This window comes from Amblyomma americanum, chromosome 3, assembly GCF_052857255.1.
Source record: "Amblyomma americanum isolate KBUSLIRL-KWMA chromosome 3, ASM5285725v1, whole genome shotgun sequence".
NCBI lineage: Eukaryota > Metazoa > Arthropoda > Arachnida > Ixodida > Ixodidae > Amblyomma > Amblyomma americanum.
Window position 1 is genome coordinate 69,933,713 of NC_135499.1, and position 21,841 is coordinate 69,955,553.

Here is a 21,841-nt window from a genome sequence, read left to right on the forward strand (position 1 = left end):
TGCAGGCATTGTAGCAATTTCTGTATGGTGCCAATGCGACTACAACCACATCAGCTCCCTAATGGAGTGAAATATACTCCTCTGAGCGTAATAAATGCTACCTTGTAATATAAGCAATTACCCCTTCTAAAAACAACCACACAAATTACTTAAAAGTCATATACAAAGCAGCATATAGCACTTTTGTTAGTTGCCTTGCAAACTTAACATAAACTCCTGTACTTTCCTCAAACGAGGCTTTCCAGCCTACTGACTGCAGAGGGTGGCAACACTTCTTTTGAAACTTCTCAAATACTTCACTCTTAGGAGTAAAAGGGGGGCTCCTTTTCTGTAGTGTATGCGAACCACTCTTTCAGGAGTGCGCTCCAACACAAATGGGTGAAATGGCAACGGAGTCGGAAGCAGGGCTCAAAACAAGTTTGTATTTTTAAAGGCAAGAATGGACGCTCCGTGCACGTGAACGGCCGCAAATAAACGTTGGGGTCATCGAAGGTGCTGGCCTGTTATTTTTGGAAGAGATCTTCGTTGCGTGCATCGTGAATGACAATCTTTGTGGCGGAATTCTATCGGCGTAAATAATAGTTAATTGAAAATGTGATTGTGCTCTATATGGAACGGTGGCGCTTTTCACTGTGTATTGCGTTATCAAAAAATACAAATAGGCGTTTTAAGAAACCTTTCAGTCCACCTAATACAACCTAATACAACTAGGTATAAATTTTGTTTTCAGTAACTTTCAACTGTTTGACTTCTCGTGACTTGTGATCAAATGTCCGTCGAATTTATATCAGATAAATTGTTATCTAAATTTTTTGGAGAGAATATACTGCAGCCATGAAATTTGAAACATGAGAGCTTCAATGTGCTCTCTCGTGGAACAATAAAGCCTCGGGTTGTCTCGAGAAAGCCAGGGCCACGGCGGTAAACAAGAGAGCGGTAAACCTGGAGCCAGCTTCCGTAGTTTAGTTTTTACCAGCTATTGAAACCAACTTGTTCAAATAGGCGTCCACCCACTTTAGAGCTGGAAGAATGCTGACTGCGTCACACTCTTTTGCCTTGTTTCGAGCCTCCTGGACGCAAGTGAAAAGCACAGCCTCCATTCTGTAACAAAGAGCAAAAGCGCAATAAATATGTGCTCTTCATGAATGGCGAATGAAAAGTAGAGACGATCCCTATTACATTGGCATTGTAAATCAGGTTCTGCGACACCGTCTCTCTGGCGACAGTCAGCGGTGGCACTGTTAGTCGCAATGCAACCTTCAATAATTGCCTCATAAGGAGCGAAAATTGGTGCTTCAAAGCCTGGCGTCAGACAAGTTTGTGCAAAGAAGCTAGGAGGAGAATAGAAGTTCATACCCCGACCTTCCTGCAGGCGGCTTCGTAGTGAAGCGATGTTTGGTACAGTTGCCGAACGTTTCTGAATTCCAACAGTCCTTGATAAGCACAAGCTCTGCAAACAAAAGGCGACATAGGTGCTTGAGGCTTGCATTAGCGTAATAACTGTTTTCCAGAAAGTCCAACGTCAACTATGTGAGCGGTAAAGTAGGTGACCCAGCTGCCACATGACGTTCTGGCTCTATCACAGTGTGCCCACTGTTGCAGGTGGCAACGCGGCCACGGGATTGTGAGCAAACTTCCCACCGTGTCAGGCGAACGTTAAGTTAGTGATTGGTCTCGAGAGGTTGCTCGGGGAGACAACCCCGGATCTAAGAAGCCCCACAGCTGGCTCTGTTATAAACAGCTCCTTGCCGGGGCAGTGCCTTAACTACTGCACTATTGCGCCAGGAGCGGTGTGAAGTCCCCCCGTAATCTATGAATGTAGAGAATGGCCATGTCAGCGAACTGATAGGCAAAGACGTCCCCAAGCCGCTAAAGGGACCTGTCGCGTCATACACTTAAGCAGGGCATAAGTGTCTGCTCAAGCTTTTTGAACGGCAAGCAGGGTTTAATATGGAGCATATATGGGAAAGAGTTTAAGCTGGGAAAATTGCTTGCGCATGCTTCGAAGCTCCTCCTGTGCTCCTAAAGAAGCGCACTCGAAAAGGTGCAGAAAAGGAGAAGGATAAGGTTAAGTTAGCAGCCGACACGCTTCTTGGCGTGCCACACAGCATAGTAACGGTATGGTCATGTATTCTTGTGACGTAAGCAAGATATGGTGACACTGCGGTTCCAGGCGGCGGTAACGGTGGGGATATGGCTAAAAAGTGTGAATAATGAGATATGTTTTCAACAGAGATTGTTAATTTTTTTGTGTGCCTATAGGGTTGTCCCTACGTTGTGAATGACAAAGCATAGGAAGTCGTTACAAAATTTATTCATTTTGTAAAGCCACAGTGCTTGCATCTGTTACCACCGGATAGGAGCGCGGCGCACTGAAACCGGAAAAAGAGGACAGTTTTCAAAATATTTTTGACATTTCACAGTTCTTTTATGGAGGCTATTGTTTGCTGACGGGTGGAGAGGTCTTTTAATAACAGACTGAAAAGGTAGGAAGCGTCATGTGAAGATAATATTGCTTTATAACGTGACGATAAATGTGTACTGTGATAAAGAACATACCGGAGCAGACGAAGGCGGTACTAATCTGGATAGTTATTTGAATCGAGCAACTTTGCACTGTAATATAAGCTGCTGCATGTGCTGCATATGCTCGCAAACGATTTGACAGCTATGCATGGAAGGCAGTTCACAAAAGACATGACAAGCAAAACGCGCACTGAGCAGACGATGGCGCCCCCTTTACACGCGGCTAACTCGAACTCCTCCTGCGACTTGAGCGTCCTCTCTATATTTCTAAGCAAAGTGTTCGGCTAAAGAATATATTCAACATTGGCACGAAGACTGTCCTGGAATAGGCAGCTTTCAAGCAGTCGAAGTGCGGTACAGAATTTAACGCCTTTGCTTTCATGCTCCACAACAGAGCACCAGGTTGCGTTACTTCCCCTTCTATACAAGAAAATAATGATGAGGATGGTGGGGACGATGGTGGTGGTTTTTTTTTTTAGTGGCGCATGGGCATCTGTGGCCAAAGAGCGCCATGGCACAAGGTACTTTTCTTCTGTTCAAGGTGGGGTCAGAGTCCAGTTTCCGAAGTGGTTCACCATAAATAATCCTGGCATTAGACCAGGTACCCACTGTATCACCGGTGGGCACGCGGCGGATCTGCGGATCGAACATCGCACCTCCTTCATAGGGACGACGTGAAGGACTTTGCTGTTAAAGAGTCGTCTCTTGAATGGCGGTGCTGTAGGCTTATGTCTCGCAAGGGAATAGCTCATTCCAGCATTTGTGGTGCCAGCTCGAATAAACCAGGTGTTTCAGTGAACGCCTTCAAAAATCTTCAAAGATACGCGTTTTGGTGTAAAAGTGTAGCTTTTGCGGCATAGTATTTTCAATGTTGGCGGACAGCAGAAAACCGGTGAATCGTCTTAAGTAGTTAGCTGGATAACTATTTTTTAATAATTAACTTTTAACTACTATAGTTAGGCGTCTTGTTGAAATTAGAGATTTGTAGCCGGTCGTTGATAATAGCAATGTAAGTCTTTTGAATTTCGAAAACGCGATTACTCTTAGCGCTGCGGCTGGACAGAATTTGGCTTTTTCGACTAGTTACGTGCACTGGAGGGGGGTTGCTTTGCCTGCAAGCTTTGGAAAGCGCATGTAGTTTCGCACGATGCAGCCATATTTTGTCGAGCCACAGTGGCGAAGGTAATCGCGTTTTCTAAATTCTAAAAACAGACATGGCTATTACCAACTACTACCTACAAATCTCTAATTTCAACCAGGCGCGTAACTGTAAGAGTTGAATAGTCAATTATTAGAAATTAGTTAACCAGCTTACTACTTAAGACGATTCACCGGTTTTCTGGTGTCCGGCAACACTGGTAATACTATGCCGCAAAAGCCATATTTTTACCCTAATAACCATATCTTTGAAAATTTTTGAATGTTCGCTGAACACCCGGTATATAGCGATCGTGTCAGCGAAAGTTCTGTTGTCGTTCTGGGAGTGCTTAGGTCTGGGGGTCATATGCAATCGTTTTGAGATGACTAGTATGACTAAGTTCGAAGACGTTTTGCATGAGATGCGCGTTATTGGCTTACCTCTCTCGGTAATCACATGCGACCATGCGCCATGGCGTGCACTAACAACTGGGTGATCTCAAATGACCTGCCACGCTGCACCACCTTGGTTTCCCAGAAGAATGCCGTGTCAAATAGTCGGCTGTGGCTACAATCGATTTCTTGCCGGCTGGTGGCAGAGGGACAGGGCCCAGAAAGTTGTTGCCGACTTGGATGAATGGCATCCGAGGCTAGACAATAGGTTAGAGAAAACCTCACTCCTGTTTTTTCGTTTCTTTGTCTTTGTATACTGGCGGGACGAAGCCTTAACGTGTGGTTTTTTTTGCTCAGCGCTTAACTCTCTTTTGTTTGTTTTGAATTACTTTTGAGCACCGCAAAGCTTTCCTGGTACCGGCTCCCTCTCTATTTAAGGTCAGCCTTTTTTTTTAATCTTCTGAGAAGACTAATGAAATGGGGACACGGGGTGTCCACCAGTTAGGGTCTTTAGTTCTGGTCGTGGGAAGGAGCATGGCACATATGCTGGGAGAATACGTAAGGCGTGCTCCAAAAAATTCGACAGAGACATTGAAGACCTCTTAGAGATTAGAATGCGAAAGCATTAGTTTTTTTCACTGGCGATATTCTTCTTCCGATTCCAAAGCACGGGTTTCATTTAAGTTCTTTCTGTTAAGTGGTTCGTCTGCGTGGTTCGTTGTGGACGCAGAGTGGCACACGTTAAGAACTTGGAGGTGCGCACAGTGACTCTTGTCGAGTCCAAGCGAGATACAGGAAGAGCAGGTGGTGTCGCGTCGGGGGACATTCGCGGCAAGGACCCTTCGAGGGCAAGGGCTCTGGAGTTGCCTGCATATATAAAGAGGCTACGGCGACAGAGTGCCTTGTGCGCACGCGACAACATCTTGCCTTAGACTCAGGGTGATCCGTAAGATGGCATCACTACACGCGCGACCCTGTGCCCCCCTCCTACTCCTAGTTGGAGCAGGAGTGCTATCGCCCGCGCGATGAGTCGGTGCCGTAACGTCCGCCGAAATGCATGCGCCATTTATGAGCGCAACACGTGCGGCTTCCTTGGGGACGCCATGATGACGTCATCTTTTAGGGACCATCTCTGGAGCTCAACAACGACGGAATTTCGCCCAGAGGGGCTAATAATGCTTTCGCGTAAAAAAATATATCGCGGAAGGCAGGGAGGCAGCCCTGCAATAAGCAGCGTTCCACCAGAAGAGAGAGCGAGACACTTCAACGCATTCGCCTTGTTGCGCCACCTGAGCACACCATGTCGCAATAAGTACGCTTCATCAAACGTTTATAAAGCGCGCAAGGCCCTAGAAAAGTTTCACCAACTCACCCCACAGAGTCGACAAGCAGCCGACAAGCACGAAAGCAAGCCAGAGTATTATTACAATAGAACTGTCATTCGCGTATGATTCTGACGCCACGGGCACAGGCTGTAGCCAACTTTTTTTGATTTAAACTATTGCGCACAGCATACTTTCCGTGCGCCTTCTGCGCTAGAACAGAGAAGCAACATTAACAACAGAGCAAAATAAAGAGTGACGTTCGGAATTTTGGTAACTGAGGCGTTAGCTCTAGTCACGGAGGCAGAACTTCGGAAAACGCCTCATGCCATTACATTGACCTTCAAGATCAACAAAGGTGAGAGCGGGAATGTCGAAATTTCGCCACTGTCTAGCTATGTATGTAAGAATAATATGTCACGAGGTCAAGCTTAAGTTTGGATCCTGAGTATCGATAACTGCTTAATTATGCAGTTATGCCGAATAATTACTGGGCCGAATAAATAGTGTTAATTAGTTATTTAGAATTAAAACGAAACTTTGCGCTATAGCAAAGTCTTATATTGTTGGAAAGCTTAGGTCAAGCACAAATTCACTGTGCTAGTTAGTGACATGAATTAATTATCGTTAATGAGTTTTTTGTAGTTTATACCAACAACAACCATAGACAAAGAGCTAAAGCTCTACTGAATAATGTTTAAGGAGTTTAACCGTAGGTAATTTTTGTATTTTGCACCGAAAGTAGCACGCATACGGGGAACATGCACTTAAGATTGCCTTGTCGATGGAAGCAAGATAACACCCTGCCTAGCCGGAGGAGGAAGCAGTTTTTGGTGCATTATTCGTTGTGGTTTCCCACGCCACCTTCACGCACTTGCTGGCATGAGGTCGCACGCTCTTTCGAAGTCACACCTGCCGCGCGTCGGCTATCTGGGCTACACCGAGAGAGGCGGAGCAATGAATGCTATCACCAAAACGCCGGCATCTAATCTTTGAGACTGTTATCTTGCGTTTGGTGCGGCCCTAGCGGCTGGCGGCAGCAGGCTTTAGTTGTCAAATTTAACAAGTGCAGTGCCACCTGGGGAGCGCAGGTTTCCTCAGTTCTCCCAGCTATAAAAAGATGTGCTACTTTCTTTTCCTTCACTTTCTAATCGAAAGGTCGCGGTGTCAACGTAGAGGATAACATACTGTTCGCGTGAGTACAAAATGAAGGATAACTGCTGGGCGCCAATGAAAGCGGCGCTTGCGGCGTAAATGTGCAAGGAAGAATTTACGCCATAGGCGCTTTACGTTATTTCAGTCTAGCACTTCATTTTACAGAACTGTTCATTTTTTTGCCTTCAACTCTTTCCATACTTTAAGAAAGATGGTCGTATTTCATGGCTTTCTGAAAAAAATTTGGTTCAAGAATCATGGCGTTAAAAATTTAATGCTACGCACTAAAATAAACAAAATTGAACGGACCATTTTACAATACGAGGTTCATTGAAAAAATTAGTCAGTTATGTCATCAGTTAATTCATCAGTTAAAGGTAATAAAAAGGATATTTCAATCCTCAATTCTCCACCATAGAGAAATTAATTTCTTCTACATTGTTCAGTCTTCCATTTATGCAAAACTTGGAAAGTTAAGGTTATAAAAATAAGATATAAACACAAAGAAACAGTGCAATATGCATGACGTCTTCCTGTTCAATAATCAAAGTTCTAGCTCACATAGTTTTACAGCTTGGAAACAATAACTTTGGGCACTATAATCGGGCACGCAGCTGGAAGAAATGGTCGGGCGAACCTTTCGCAGATCAGGCGACATCAATTTCTGTCGAAGTGTGATGAAACTCTAGAAATCACGCACGTAATGTGGGTAACGTCAAAATAGTTTTCAAAACGGTCGCTGAGAGCATGATAACGATCATCACCAGCAGGAGCAGCCTAAATATATGTATACGCGCGCTCAAGGCCGAAGGCTCTCCCATGTCTCTCCGATTAACCCTGTCTTTTGCCATCTGCGGCCACCGTAACCCCCCCAACTTAACTCGTCCTCCAACTAACATTCTGCCGTCCCCTGCTACTCTTGCCTTTTCTTGGAATCTATCACGTTACTCTCAAGGACGATCAGTTATCTTGTGTTTGAATTACATGCTCTGCCCAGGCCCATTTCTTCCTGTTTATTTCAACTAGGGTGTCATTAACCCGGATTTGTTCCTTCAGCCTCCCTGCCTGCACAAATGAGAAACTAAGCGAGTCGCTGTCAGCAATGTTCTCAGCTGGTCCCTGTTATGTTTATCGCTCCCTGAACTAAGGTTTGATGACGAGGCAGAATTCTTATTACCATTGCTATTAAGATGGTTTACCAAGTCAACCATGCACACAGTTGAACTGCGAGATTTTCCGTCTTTTAGTGCGGGTCACGCCACGTTGGCGGAGACGGCTGTTCTCAACTCCTACACTCTGCACTGAGAGCTCGGTGCTCACCATTTAGGTTTGGGTTATAAAGCTTAACGTCCGAAATGTGATTAGGCTATGGGGACTGTAGTGAAGGGTTCCAGATAATATCGACCACATTGGGTTCTTTAACGTGCAATGATATCGCACTGTACACGGCCCTCTAGCATTTCGCCTCCACTGAAATCCGTACGACGCTACCGGGATCGAATTCACGTCTTTCGGGTCAGCAGCTGAGCATCATAACAAATGAGCCAATGCGATGGCTTTCTTACCTTTTAGAAGGGTCGCATCGTTGACGCAGAGGACATCAAATATGGCGAAGGTTGCTTCTTCTGTCAATACCAGTTCTTTCTTCTTCTCTTCGGGACAGGAGGCTTTAACGTACATGCTGGTGCAGGGATTTGTCTGGTGACTGTAAGAATTTAAGGGAGTCAGCGAAGAAGTCTTCAGTGTCGTTTTTTTCTACTGCGCGACTGGCATTAACCCTTGCGCATAGAAACAGCTTATCATAAGGTAGAGTGCTCATAAAATACCGATTCGACGAACAAGAAAGCAGGGGCGCTCGTTTTGCAAGGAGTTGTGAATGAGAGCTTGGAGGGAAGTTCCTCGGTTAGGCACAGAGCGCCAGCCTATTCCTGCCTGTTGGTTGCAGTTACGATTCAGGGTGCGGACTTACCTGCAAAAGAAAGAGATGGCGGCAGAATCGTCATGCTGCTGGTCTGCTTGCTCGCCACGTATTCTGCCATAGATTTTAAGGCATGTCCTCACTTCAACCTCGTTGCATCCATCGAACTGCGGCACGACAGCCCCACCTGCGAATTTTGTTCGAAGGCAGCAATTTCAGCGCCAAACGACCTCGCCTTTATCATGGCTTGTACTAATGTAAGAGCAGTTGATCGTAAAACCATTAAATACTGCTTTTCTGAAGATGAATTCCCTGACCGTGTCGTTGTTTTTAGCAACGAAGACGTAACCTCAAGATATGACTAACTACGTGGTGCAGGCAATGTTGACAGAGAATAGTTTTCGCACAGCTGCCGCCTTCTCCGCTCGATCCCGTTCAACGTGGCATTTTCAGTATTTCGGGAAATACTGACAGAAGTGCTGTCGCGCACTTTGGTCCATGTCGTGTCGTTGTAGCTTTGCGCAAGTTTTTCCGAGATTCTTACAGTATTGCAGAACAAGATTGAGCCGGGTGCACACTCTCAAAATTTGACTACGTTAACGAAAACCCATTGTAAAAAATTCAGGGAGGCACTTAAGGCAACTCACGTGCGGTAATGCGAAAGGATTTGTGCTTGCATTATGGCAACGTCTGCTGGGCCAGCATCGTACACAGCGAGAGTGGTTTTCAGTGGATGCCGCATGATGGCGTTACAACACGCCAAGCAAGAACTAAATTTACTAGAAACGTACTTTTGTACCCGGTTAATTGCGATATCTGTAATTTATATGATCATAATTACACATGTACGCTAAGACAAATATGCATTCACTAGCCGTCCCTTTATTTAGGTGGAAAGTCGAACCGTCGTGGCTCAGAAAGGAATAAGAAACAAAAAACTTGGTTATTGAAGCCTCAGCAATAATCGTGTTTTTGAAGAGGGATCACCTTCATGGTGCTCGGCCGTACTTTAGTTGAGCTACACGATTTAGAGAGGGTTAGCCCACGTGCTTATGTAGAAGATATCACTACCGTAAAAGCAGAGCTTCAACCGTTTGAAACACGAATCAAGGAGTCTAACGCGCGAGTCAATGCGCGAGTCAATGGGTCTCTCGAAACCCAATGGCGCAATGAAACGTGAAGGCCCTTCGCGGGCCGCGTTGCGATCACGGACCACAGAGGGGTTCGGGCGCAGCAACAGCCCGTTATACAAGGGGGCCTTGACAAGGTCTAGGTCCCGTAGGTTTCCGTAGGATGAGCAACCATCTCTTCGGGCCCTGAGTGATGAAAGGCAAACTGCTCTTCCTAAAGAGGTACTGGAATTTAGTATGGAGGTTGCACATACAGCGATGCTCCTGGTATTCTTGATGCTTTCTTTGACTGTTATCGGAAGCTGTTTGTGGGTTGTGGGCACAAAAATCGAAGATCAGATTACATTTTCTTACTCGAAGCCCTTCCTCGATTTAACGATGAACAGCGTGCTGTAGTAGAGGGACCTATATCTTTGGACGAAATTAAATCCGCCATTTCTGACGTAACTTCTCAGAAATCTCCTTGGCCAGATGGTATAACTATCGAGTTCTATAAAACATTTTCCCTTTCCCTTGCACCTGTTTTGATGGAGGCTTTTCAGGCTTCTTATGACGTTGGTTTTTTGCCCCCACTTTCTATTCCGGGCATACTATATTAAGTCCAAAAAGCACAGATACAAATCGGCTGAAAACAGTTGAAGGATATCATCAAAGCTCCCTCTTTAATGTAGATTACAAACGTCTTGCAAAGGTTCTTTGTAATTTTATGCAGCTAACTGTCGCTGACCTACTAAGCTCGCATTAGGTCTGCGGTATCAGAGGCCGCAGCATCCAAACCCATATTCATATTGAACGTTCGGTAATGGAGACAGTATCATATTAGGCCAGCCAAGTAGCTTTTATTCTGATTAACCTTACACAAGCATTTGATAAACTTCGTCACGATTTCTTGTTTGCGTTCCGAGAGCATGAAAATATTGAAGGTGTTTTGCTCAGGGGCATAAGGCTGTGCTTTAAGGAGTCCTAGACAAGGCTAATTGTTAATCAAGAGCTAACAAAACCTATACCACAGAAATTACCTGTTCGCCAAGGCTGTCTACTATGGCCTTTGTTGTTTGCAATAGATCATGAAGCCAATTGCCTCAGTACATTTATATATCCGTGGTTTCTCTCTGGCACAATGTGAAATTAAGATTTTAGCTGATGCTGATGATGCTGCCTTCTTTTGTTCTGAAAAAAACAAACAAAAAACTGTGTACTTGAGGCGCACGTTTTAAAAAAACTAGTGCTAAGGAACTCCAGAAAAGGTTGCCGATACAACGGTACAGGGAACAAATACTCTGTAAGTGTCTGAGGCGCATGTGTCCAGCCTTCCTTTTGGACGTGTTAGGCGAATGTGCATCTTTTCTGCTGCAAAAACATTATTCTTTAAACTGTACACATCTACGCTGCCTGTGAAGGCATGGCTTCATGCTAGGGAGATGCTTGCGCCATGGTCGGTGAACTACCGTCTGTGCAGTGCACCAGAGACAATTGACCATTGTTTTATTGTGTGCATTGATCCTGTGTGGTTACCACGAACAATTAAGAACGACATTGATATCACACCGTACAGTATCCATTTTTCTTTGCCTGAGCAGAAAAACTGTGTTGTGCCATATGATCTATTTATGTTGCTGGGACGATTTAGTCTCTGGAAGAGCCGCATGATGGACCGCCACGCCGAGTCACCCCGGTCGTCGAAATCTGTTTCGTGAGCAGTGTGCTTTGGTCCGGGGAGTATATGCTGCCATCTAAGAGCCGCCTAGCTGGCTCCCCCATCTGGATGCATGTGGGTGCCTCCCAGACTTTTGATGTTTTGGAAGGAGGGGTCATGCAGGGGTAGGTGGCCTGGTGCTTTGTGGCGTAAGCGTGCTTAGACTCTTCGTTTCGGCGCTTTTTCCGTGCAATAAAAAAGTACTTGAGGCGCAGTGAAATCATCCCCGTCTCGCACGCCGTGTGCCCGGGTTCGATTCCTGCTTAGATCCAAATTTTTTTCTTTCTTCATTGACAGTTCCTGCCTTTTGGATTATGGGTTGTAATGTGGATTGGCTATGAATTGGTGAAAGCGTGGCACACTATGTCCACGCCACTCATGCGCGATAAAAGGCTTCCGCCTTAAGAGAAGGCTGGACAGCCATCATCGTAGTTCAGTTGGCAGAACACGACAAGCGACTTGGGGAAATGGTGTGCTCGGATCCCACTGTTGGCATGTGGTTGTATTATTTATGCTGCTTCCTTTTCAGTCATCTTAACATGAAAAGTCCTTACAGCACATACTCATAACGATGACCATCAAGAAAAAGCTACCTCTTATGCAGTCTTCGGTGGGTTTCACCGACTGTTGGCTTCATTCTTATCGTAATGCAGACTACGCCTTTCGGCTCTGGATTTTTTATTTTGGTCCTGTTTTTATCCTGCGTGTTTTTGCATTGTCTCAGGCCCCATAACCATGCAGTAAAAATTTTAAGCTCGTAGAGCATGTATTAATAGATATTGAGGCATGGAGTCAAAATAGGTCATCTGGACACAGCGGGTGAGAAATGCGAAAAGAACCGCTTTCTTTACCGCAATTCACAGCAAAGAAGTGAAGGAAAAAAATCACTTATTATCCGCTACTGGGAACTCTAAGCCAGCATTTTTTTTTGCTTTTAGGGATAAATAGATCTTGTTCTCGAAACACAAGATGCCGCTCTCTCTTGCTCACATTACGTTATTTATAATTTCTCCTCTTTCATGTCGCATGTCGCAGACAAGTGAGTGTTCCAGCTGACAGTACGTCACACGAACAACACACATGCTCAGTACTTGCATAGCTTTCCAATAAGGCAGCTGTGGACAAGGTGCAAGCTTTCCCTATATCTTCAATACACTATTCCGTCGAGCTTCATTAGGTGCTTCTGTAAAACGAACCGCGAAGCCTGGCCTATCGGCGGGCTCAGCAGGCACGAGCCACAACGCAGGTGACCCGCTCCAGTTTGCAAACCAGCTGTTCACAATAGATTACTTCATAAAATGAAAGATAATCAATAATAGGTAATCGAAGACAATGCAGTTCGTTCCAGGCAACAATAAATTCCATCGCATCCGACGGCCTACGCGGTGCAGATGTGTCTCGGCCAGGAAGAAAACAGAGCCTAGTTATGAGCACACCGAATACTCGTCACCAAGAAAAAGTAGCCAGAAACAATGCATTGTTCCCAGGATCGAGGGCACGCTACACGTGCTGCATGAGCGGCGGTGCTCGAGTTGCTTTGTGCATGTCCCGCTCGCTTCTTGCAGCTTGATGCCGATGATAACAGAAAGAAGAAAGTGGTAAAAATAAATAAATTAATTAAAGAAGAAGGTCAGGCATCCATTTATTCTCACTGCTGCTTTTATGCGGTTGCTGTTCTCCAATGTCCCAACTCTCACGTTTTACAATAGCTGAAATTTCCATTAATGACTGAAGCGCTTGTCTACTTTCTGCGAGTAATATTCATGTCAGCAGTCCAAAAAACTCATTAATATAGGTGCACCTGCAAAAAAGCTAGCAGATGTTCCTCTAGAATGAATGCCTATCATCAACCACTGGTGGTGTCGAAAGTGCACATGTCGCCGTCGTAGTGCAGCGAAGCTTTCAACAATATTTACGACGCGGATGTGAGCTTCCATAACCGTTTGGCAAAACATTAAAAAAATCACACAGAAAAAAGAAGGAATGTTTACAGAGATGTAAATCGACATTTTGTTATACCTCGTATCTTCAGCCTAGTCAACTGTTTTGTTCCTTGTTGTTCGTTAGACGACAGGTTAAGTGGGAATGCCAGAAGAGTGATGCCAATTGCAACAGGGATCCCTGAGGAACTCTCCTAGTAAGATTCTTGGCATTTTCGTCCGTTACTGAGGCACGAGTGGAACAATTGTGTCCCAGGGCTGAAAGCGCGAGCACTTCAAGCTCAGGTTCCTAGTGGCAGAACCGCAAGCAATTCCGCTTTCCTGGGTGATGAGCGTTCTTCAGGAGATGTGGCACTGGGATTGGGCCCCGTCAACCCTATTCCTTCCTCGCACACGGGTTCGTTTTTGTCTCGTTACAATGTTATCAGCAGGAACGGAAGTCAGACAGAAATAATGTATTCACAGTAAGCAACCTCGTGTGCTATAAAAGCCTACCTCAGCTGAAATTATGTTGGAGTGAATCTAGGCTCCTTATTGCGACACGACCTTGTAAACTAAGTGTGTGTTGCGTGATATGTGTACATCAAAAGGTGGCAGTTTTTGACTCTAGCTTGGTGTTGTGAAATATCTCGCGAAGTAGCGGTTTTTGCAGCCAACTAGCACTGAATTTTGAGCCAGACTTCTGTTAGATGTGCCTGATTGACTCATCAGTGGACTTATTCAGTGTGCTCTTCCGGCTTCATTTCTGCACCCAAGGAAAACAGGAATGTCATACGCACCGAAATATGCCTTAATAGCTTGATGTAAATGATGATGGCTGGCGCTGATCACCAAGGGCGTGCCATGTCGCGCCATGCACGTTGTCATAGTGCAAAGCGCTGTGCGAGTGCGTGCTTTTCAGTGTTTTTGTGCATCGGAAAGCCGAATACGATTTTTGATACCCTGAAAAAATATCTTAGCCGCGCCACATGTACGCACCATCACCTCTCAAATGTCTCACTAAAGAAAACGTTTTCCATCACGGGTGATCATGCAAGCAGTATGTGAGGCGCCGGCACGGCGCGGCAGGGTTCTCAGCGATGAAAAGAGTGGTTGCGGCTGAATTCAGCTGAGCCAGTATATACAGCGCGAAAGCTCTGCTAGCTACGGTTAGCCACGGTTTAGCTTTGGTTCATATTTAGTGTTTCAAAACTTCAGAAAGAGCAAATTGCTTTAGCGACAGGAAATCACGTGATGCATCACGTGCCACTAGTGCAAAAGCGAGCGTCCAGAGCGGCGGTCGGACGTGACTGCCAAGACCAAGACCGAGTCACGTGACACATAACATACTATAACTGGCGAGGAGCGGCCGAGCAGTGGCTAGCGCACAGGCGGACGTAGCTGCCAGGCATGCAGCTCTGGCGACGAAGATGCAGATCAAGGCACCTGCCAGGTGCGATTTTGCAGATGCGGCGTGCCTCCCGTTACAAGTCAAATCTAAGAGCCAGATGGCCTTCAGGCTCAGCAGGGGAGGGGTTAAGCGTACGCCCCAGCCGAAAGCTATAGCCGGCAGGCACAGCTGGGCGAAATGTACCGTGTTTTGTGTCTGCTCACAACATATAGGAAGCAATTCACGAACGTATGAATCGCAATGACGATAGAAGATTGAATCGCAAGGGTTGCCTACGTTCATACATATTTGTGTTCAGTAAGTAAATAAACGCGTGGTAATCGGCAGCATAGTGCGCTGTTTAATGAGAAGAACGCGTGAAATTTTTCACTCAGATGTGCTACTGAAAGAGTACGTTAGAGAGCGACAGCTGCTCACTTGCTTTTGAGTATCCCTCGAAAGCCTACGTGTCCATTTGAAGTGACCTCACAGCGTACCGAGGTCACACTTTGGCGTTCTAGCAACCAATGTACGTATGCTTAAGCGTGATCAGCAAAATGTTCAGCAGTTCACGGCTGCCCACAATTACATAACGCAGCTTCTTTCGAATCCACGGAGCTTGCGACGTTACTCAGACGCACAGGATACAGTGGAGAACCAATATTGAAATAGTCGGCAACGGAGGCGGCCTGCATTGAACCTCACGACCTTGATCACTGATTGTTGATTTTCGGTTTTCGATTTCTCTTCGTGTTTCCGGCCTTTGAAAGTGGACCTCTGATTCGGTGGATGGCGGAGACGCCATGGAATAGACGTCATGACAGTTCATTTTTCGTGGGGCTTTGAATCCGCAAGGGTTTCGGGTGTTTCCATAGCGGCTATCTTTCTAACGCTGCCAACATTCCGCATAGAAAAAAACGTCGTTAGTGTCCCAGAGAAATCCGTTTTGCCTAGTTTGATATTTTCTTTTAATGCTCCTATAAGAAGCTGCGGCTTCTTCGAAATCTTCCTTGACCCTATAGTTTATGTGAAGTCTGTCGGAATGAAAAATTTTTTGCATCAGCGTTCCTGTGTAAAGTGAAAAAGAGACAACTTAAGCGAACCTCCTACTGAATCGCATCTCTGTGCCATTCATCAAAAAAGAATTGCAGTTTTCAATGCTTCCTACGAGTTTTAAAGCTGACATTTCAGCATCGGTATTGGACGATGCCATAATTTTCCCCAATTTCCGAAGTGCACCTGTAAAGGGTGCCGCGCGCAGAAGTATTCTATTTACGGCCTTTAATAACTTCTTGCTCTTGCCGCATGGATCTTCAAGTACATCTGCACCTATGGTAATAATCTATATGAGGCTGTCTGCGCAAATTGTTCAATTTTACACTCCTGCGGACTGCATGTGCAGTGTCTGGTAAAGGCATCTCAAATTAGTGCTTCGTGGCTATCTTCAGATTATAGGAGGGTTCTCTTTTCTAGACAAAAATCGAGCGGCCCTGAAAAGAAGGGAAGAAAAGCGACCAAGATTGGTTGTTCGACCGACCGAAATACATTCATTGGACGATCGATTATCCGATACGGTCCAGTTGATAAAGAAGTTCATACCATAGTGATGTTTACAATTCGCTTTGCGTCTGCGTCTCATAGTTACTGGGTTAGTTTTCACTGCACTCGTGTATCCACTTGTTATTCGGAATGTCGCTGCATGCACAAAAGACAGAATACCCCGCCGTAAGTACAATAAAAAATTTCGCAGTCAATGAAATGATGCAAATTTTGTAAACAAAGAAGAGACGGCTACATGCCACCGCACGTTATCCGAACCCGTGACCATTAAAAGTCGCCTGGAGCACTCCACCATCTGCGCTGTTGTTACGCCGTCCCCTCCACTTTTTCTCGTCAGCTATAAAGAATACAATTCAATCAGTAATCTTTTTAATGTATTTCTGTTGCGCGTAGGTTGAGCTTGAGTGTTCAACAGCACCATCCATCATCGTCATCATCATCAGCCTGAGTACGCTCACTGCAGGTCAAAGGCCTCTCTCATATCCTTCCAATTAACCGTCCTTACCTTCCATTAGTCTCAATAACACGAATTTTTTCGCGTACACCTCCTAATGAGCATCTCCTCTCTTTACTCTTGCCCGTAGAAAGTAAGCCTTTTCGCTGGCTGTCAGTGAACAGCATAGAAAGTGCGAGGAAGCTCACCTGCGAAAGAGGCAGCGAAGGCAAAGATCGCCAATACGCACAGGGGCCCAACCTCCATGGTGAACGCTCTGAAATGCCCCTCAGCTGCTGCAGCCGCCAGCTATATAAGGCGTTTATGCGTAAAGGCCATGGGGCGGCTCCATGGGTCGAGAAAGGAAAAAAACGAACTTTGAACCTGTTTTTGTCATTAAAGTGGGCGCAAAAGGAAGATATCACACATAATGGACGCTGTCTGGGGCTTCTGATAAGCGCTTTCAGAGTGTGTCGACGTTAAGAGACTGTTCCGCTTCCATTGACGTCAAGATGAGTCAAGGTGTCGTGCAATAGCTCAGGACCTTTTTGCAATCTCCAGCTGGAGTTCCCCTATCGCCGATGGGGCTCTGGAAACATCCCACTGGGAGTTCTAACTTTTTTCCGTACATCCAAAATACTCATCCATAAATTCGTAAACATGACTCAGCTTCGCTCATAGGGTTAGTGACACCCTACCGTTAGATTTTTTTTCACAGCGAAAAGCTCTTCTCCTTCCATGCTGAGCCTGAAAGTCAACTGGCTCTTAGATTTGATATCTTACGGGAGGCGCGCCGCACGTGCAAAATCACACGTGGCAGGTGCCTCGATCCTCAACTTCATCTTCACCTTCGTCGCTACAGATGCGCGTTTGCCAGTCACGTCTGCTACTGTGCTGGCTGCTCGGCCACTACTCCTCGCAAGTTGTGGCATGCGATGTATCACGTGATTCACTCTTGCTCTTGGCAGTTACGTCAGCCGCTCCGCCGACCACCGCTCTGGACGCACGCTCTTTCACTTGTGGTGCGTTATGCGTCACGTGATTTGCTCTCGCTGAAACAATTTTCTCTCGGTGATGCCTTGAAACATAAAGATGAACCGAAGCTAAACCGTGCCTAACCGTGCTTAACAGAGCTTTCGCTCCGTATATCTTGGCTCAACTGAGTTGACCCACGGCCACTTTTGTTTTATGATAACGATGCGCAAGCCCGTAGGAAGACGAGAACTGTGGGCGATGTTACCTTGTGCGCGTACATACTTGAATAAGGGCTTTATTCTTTCCTTCACTGTCAGTGTTGAATTCACGGGCCGTGACGTCGCGTTTTGTGTGTTCCTTCTTGACTTCGTTCTTTCGCGCTGTGTTTACTGTCAATTACCCATGCATCAACTGGCCCAGACAAAAGCCCTTATTTGACGTAGACATAGTGCCCGTAAATAAGGGCTGTAGGCACAAGAGCTCAGTAAAGCGGCGCGTTCGCTGCTCCAAGACCTGCCGGATGCAGCAGGCCCAGTACGTGTCTTTGGTGCTGACGTCCTCGCCTGCTTATCCCCGGTATTGGCGTGAGGACATAACGTAGCGCCATCTCTCGACAGTGCCCCAATAAGGCTGGAAAGGGGGCCACGTGTGTCGTCCCCTTCACTTGCGATGCGTTTCAGGCCGTTCGTTTTTCGTTTATGGTTTTGTTGTCACGAAGCATTAGATCGACTTTTTCGACGACAAAGCACCTCGCTGCGAGAAAAAGCTATCGCCATGACACGGTGAGTTTTATCCACCGCTAAAATGATGTAGCTACCAAGGTTCCTCTGATATCATATAGGTACATGCATTTCCGCCATTAGTCACAGGTAAGCAGTCACAAAGTCACTAAATCGTTGCTAAAATAGAGCATCAACTGAGATGTGAAGCCGCGCGGAACAAGTTATACCGCTGCGTTGGAAATCAAATGAGGGCCAGTCGGATTCTGTTTGCTCCGGCTAGTTTGGCGCCGTTCGAGTGCTTCCTTCCACTGTTTTACAGTAGTCGTGCAGAGTAGTCGGAACGATACCAAGACTTGGATGACACAGAGGAATCAAAATCCTTAAACTTTGGAGATGTGTTGAAAGCAGCTGCTTCGGCATGGGCTGCTACATAAAATGCGGCTTAACGACAACTCCATGAAAGAAATAATGTTCCCTGAAATCCTTGCTGCCCACACGATAGCGTGAACTCGCTTTTTACCCATTTTCAGAGTACATTTTCTCGCAACTTCACATTTTTTGGACCAAAATTGAAGCTTTCATCCACCTCTGATGCGTACATTGGACATTGACGCACTAATAGCTACCGTTACCGAAACATAAATAACGTGCTCTTGTTTCCAAGGCGACCCGCGATAACGAAGTGCAACCGAGAAATTCAGTAACAAGGAACAAAGAACACCATAACAAATACTACTCTCAATTTTTTTGCGTTTTTATGCACGTTATAATCTCGTGGCTGTGGTCTAATTTGCACGATTAAAACGTCTCTCATGCATGGGAACCAATCGAAGCGGGATGAACTTAAGCTGGCGTCATGTGGGCTTGAGAGTGAGCCCTAATGACAATGAGGCCGTATGCACTAAGACATGAAAAGGGGCCAGACAGTGGACACTTTCCACATTGCCGAGGAATGCTCTAACTCAATCGGCTACTCGGATCTGACAAGCGTCCTCTAGTTCCAAAAAGTTTTAATGATCTCAATGTGGGCTTATTTAAAGAACTTCAACGTCGAACACACACGTGCGGTTATTCCTTAGTGAATAAGTGCGGTCTGTATATTTGAAAAATTGGGGCGGAAGTCACAGGACCTTTCTTAAGACAGCCTTTGTAGTAGACATTACTGCTTCTCGTCCTCTTTAAAAGAACAATGAGTGAATTACCCGTATATTTACAATGCAACTTGGCGCAGAGCTAGGGAGCACGGAGAGAGGTCAGGTTTATATTTAATCTTTTATTTTCACCGCGCTGCGAAACTCATTCCAAATGCATACCTAAATGCGTAATGCGAACGCTCTCCCCTGTGTATGTGTAAGATAAAATTGTAATAGAGAATTGCGACGATTTGAATAACTTTTATACTGTTGTGCGCTGGTAGTTTCGCCCAAGAAACCGAATTTAGTCGCACGAAGCGCCCTGTCTCGGCGGCCGCAAGGCGAGCTGGCAGGTGGCACAACGAACGCCGCACTAGTTTTTCACGAGCGCTGTTATCAAAGGATGCTTGAGAGTGCGAGACATGCTTCCCTCGCTCTTTTTATCCTCGGTGCAAGCGAGCGGCGGCGCGCGCCGGTGGTGGCAGCGCCGCGATAGCGGAGCGCAGCCGCTCCCCGGCTCTTCACAGCGGCCTGAAGTTTTTTGACCAAGACATGCAGGGCCCTTCAATACGAAACCGAACAAACAGTCTGAACAAAAACACGAATCTTCCTTCTAAAGTGGAATATATAACATTATGAATAGATTTTAAGACAAAAGCAGAACTAGTTAGAACACAGAATAAAGAGTGCTTGTCACACATCAAGAGGAGTTTGATGGCGCCAACAAACACTTTAGCATTGGTATGACAAATGAGTTTTGCGCGGACACAGTGAGAGAACGAAGGCGCTTCGTTCTGTCGTAGCTGAAGTTGGCGCGACGAAAGACGCAAGACCTAAACGAGGACACATATTAGACTTCGGCAGAGAACCCGCACATGCGCAGCGTTACGTATGTTTCTCGTTAACAGCAGTAATAATCCTGGCCGGGCGCACGGAAACGGCGGCGCTGTGTTTGTCATGTAAAGACGCCCTCCCCAGCGTGAGACGAACCTTGCGGCGTCATAGAACCTGCGTAGAGCCGATTAATTTTTCAAGCCTCAGCGCCTAAGATGATGGCTCGCTCAAGAGGGTGGTGGTGGTAGCGTAAATATATATACAGGCGGGTCTAGGCTTACAGAGGCATGTCGGCTCACCAGCTGCAAGTTAACCGAGATCTGAAGTTTTGGCCCTCCTTGATGGCAGTATTTAAGCTGTACCAAAACTTTTTCATTTGCACTGAACAACAGGTGTGTAAATGGTTCCGTGACACCATAGTAAAGCCGCGTGCAAACTAAACAGGAATACTCGAGCGCGTGGCTTGGACAGAAGCCAGCGTCGCATATATTTGGTCGTGGTTAGCTGCTGTCCGAGAACACGCTTTTGAGTTTATTTGCGGCTGGTGACAGTAGCGGGTGCGTTGTTAGATCTCACTGCGCTTTCGTTAGTGGTCGTGAACCGCGAAGTACGCGCACTCGTGATGGAGCTAGTTCGCGAAAATAGAAAGCTGCACGAGCTATAAAGCCTATAAAACCTTCGCTCGCCTACAATGCTCGGGCGCGGTGAGAAAGCAAGCGCATGGCCGCGTTCCTGATACCACAACTGTGGGCGAAAGGCGAGGAAACGACCCTGCCACGAGCGCCAATTCTGCGCCGAAACGTGCCACGTACCAAATAGCAGCCAAAACGTAAAGGGCACCCGATATCTTCATCCACCGTAAACACTGAAGGCAGCTCCTACAAGAGCACTGCACGGCCTGGGGAAGGGCAGATAGCCCGGGCCGTGGGCCGGGACGCTAAATTGCTGCTTTGCCAGGCCCGGGTTGGGCCCGGGCTCGACGTGGCAGGCTTGAGCCGGGCCCAGGCTTGAAGTGGCGGGCCCAGGCCGGGCTCGGGCTCGTACACAGAACAGCTGCGTACGGCTTCGTCTTAGAAATGAAGGAATCTGAAGGGATGAAGAAATCTTTCCAGTGGTTTATGAATAAGAAACTACTAGCACTTTTTATTTTGTTCACGCCGAATGAAGGAAAGCTCATTTTGGGTATAAACAGCACAAAGGGACTCTGGGCATCTGCGCTGAAACTTTTGATGTCATGTGATCGTTAGTTATAACTATTTTTTTCTGAATAAAAAATGTAGTAAAGAGTCACCACATATCTGGGTATTTCCTCGTTCTCGGTCCTCCGACCGTTTTCGCTGTTTCTACCCAAAATGAATACACACCAACTCCCACAACTGTCCATTCTACTACAGAGAAAGCTCATTTGTAGACCGAGTGTAATCAGCGCCACTCACAATTCATGCACAAGAATGTTTATATTTTTGCTTTACTGCCCTTCCCCACTCTTGTTCCTGTGGCATAGATTTCGGGGGCAATCTTTTCGTGTCGGATTAAGCAAAGAACTCCCCGAGAGCTATGTACTAATTTGAAGCTATATTAAAAATTCCTATAATCCA

General features: G+C 46.1%; 1 protein-coding gene across 1 annotated transcript; it reads right to left on the reverse strand.

Moving 5' to 3' along the window:
- Positions 1 to 402: 402 nt before the first annotated feature.
- On the reverse strand, positions 403 to 16,912 carry LOC144124653 (uncharacterized). The gene is made up of 5 exons (XM_077657460.1): positions 16,789 to 16,912; positions 8,503 to 8,638; positions 8,099 to 8,238; positions 1,357 to 1,450; positions 403 to 1,101 (listed from the first exon to the last, which is right to left on the reverse strand). Exons 1-5 carry the CDS (start codon positions 16,844 to 16,846, stop codon positions 963 to 965), a joined length of 567 nt encoding a protein of 188 aa, XP_077513586.1. The 5' UTR covers positions 16,847 to 16,912; the 3' UTR covers positions 403 to 962.
- Between the last annotated feature and the right edge of the window lie 4,929 nt (positions 16,913 to 21,841).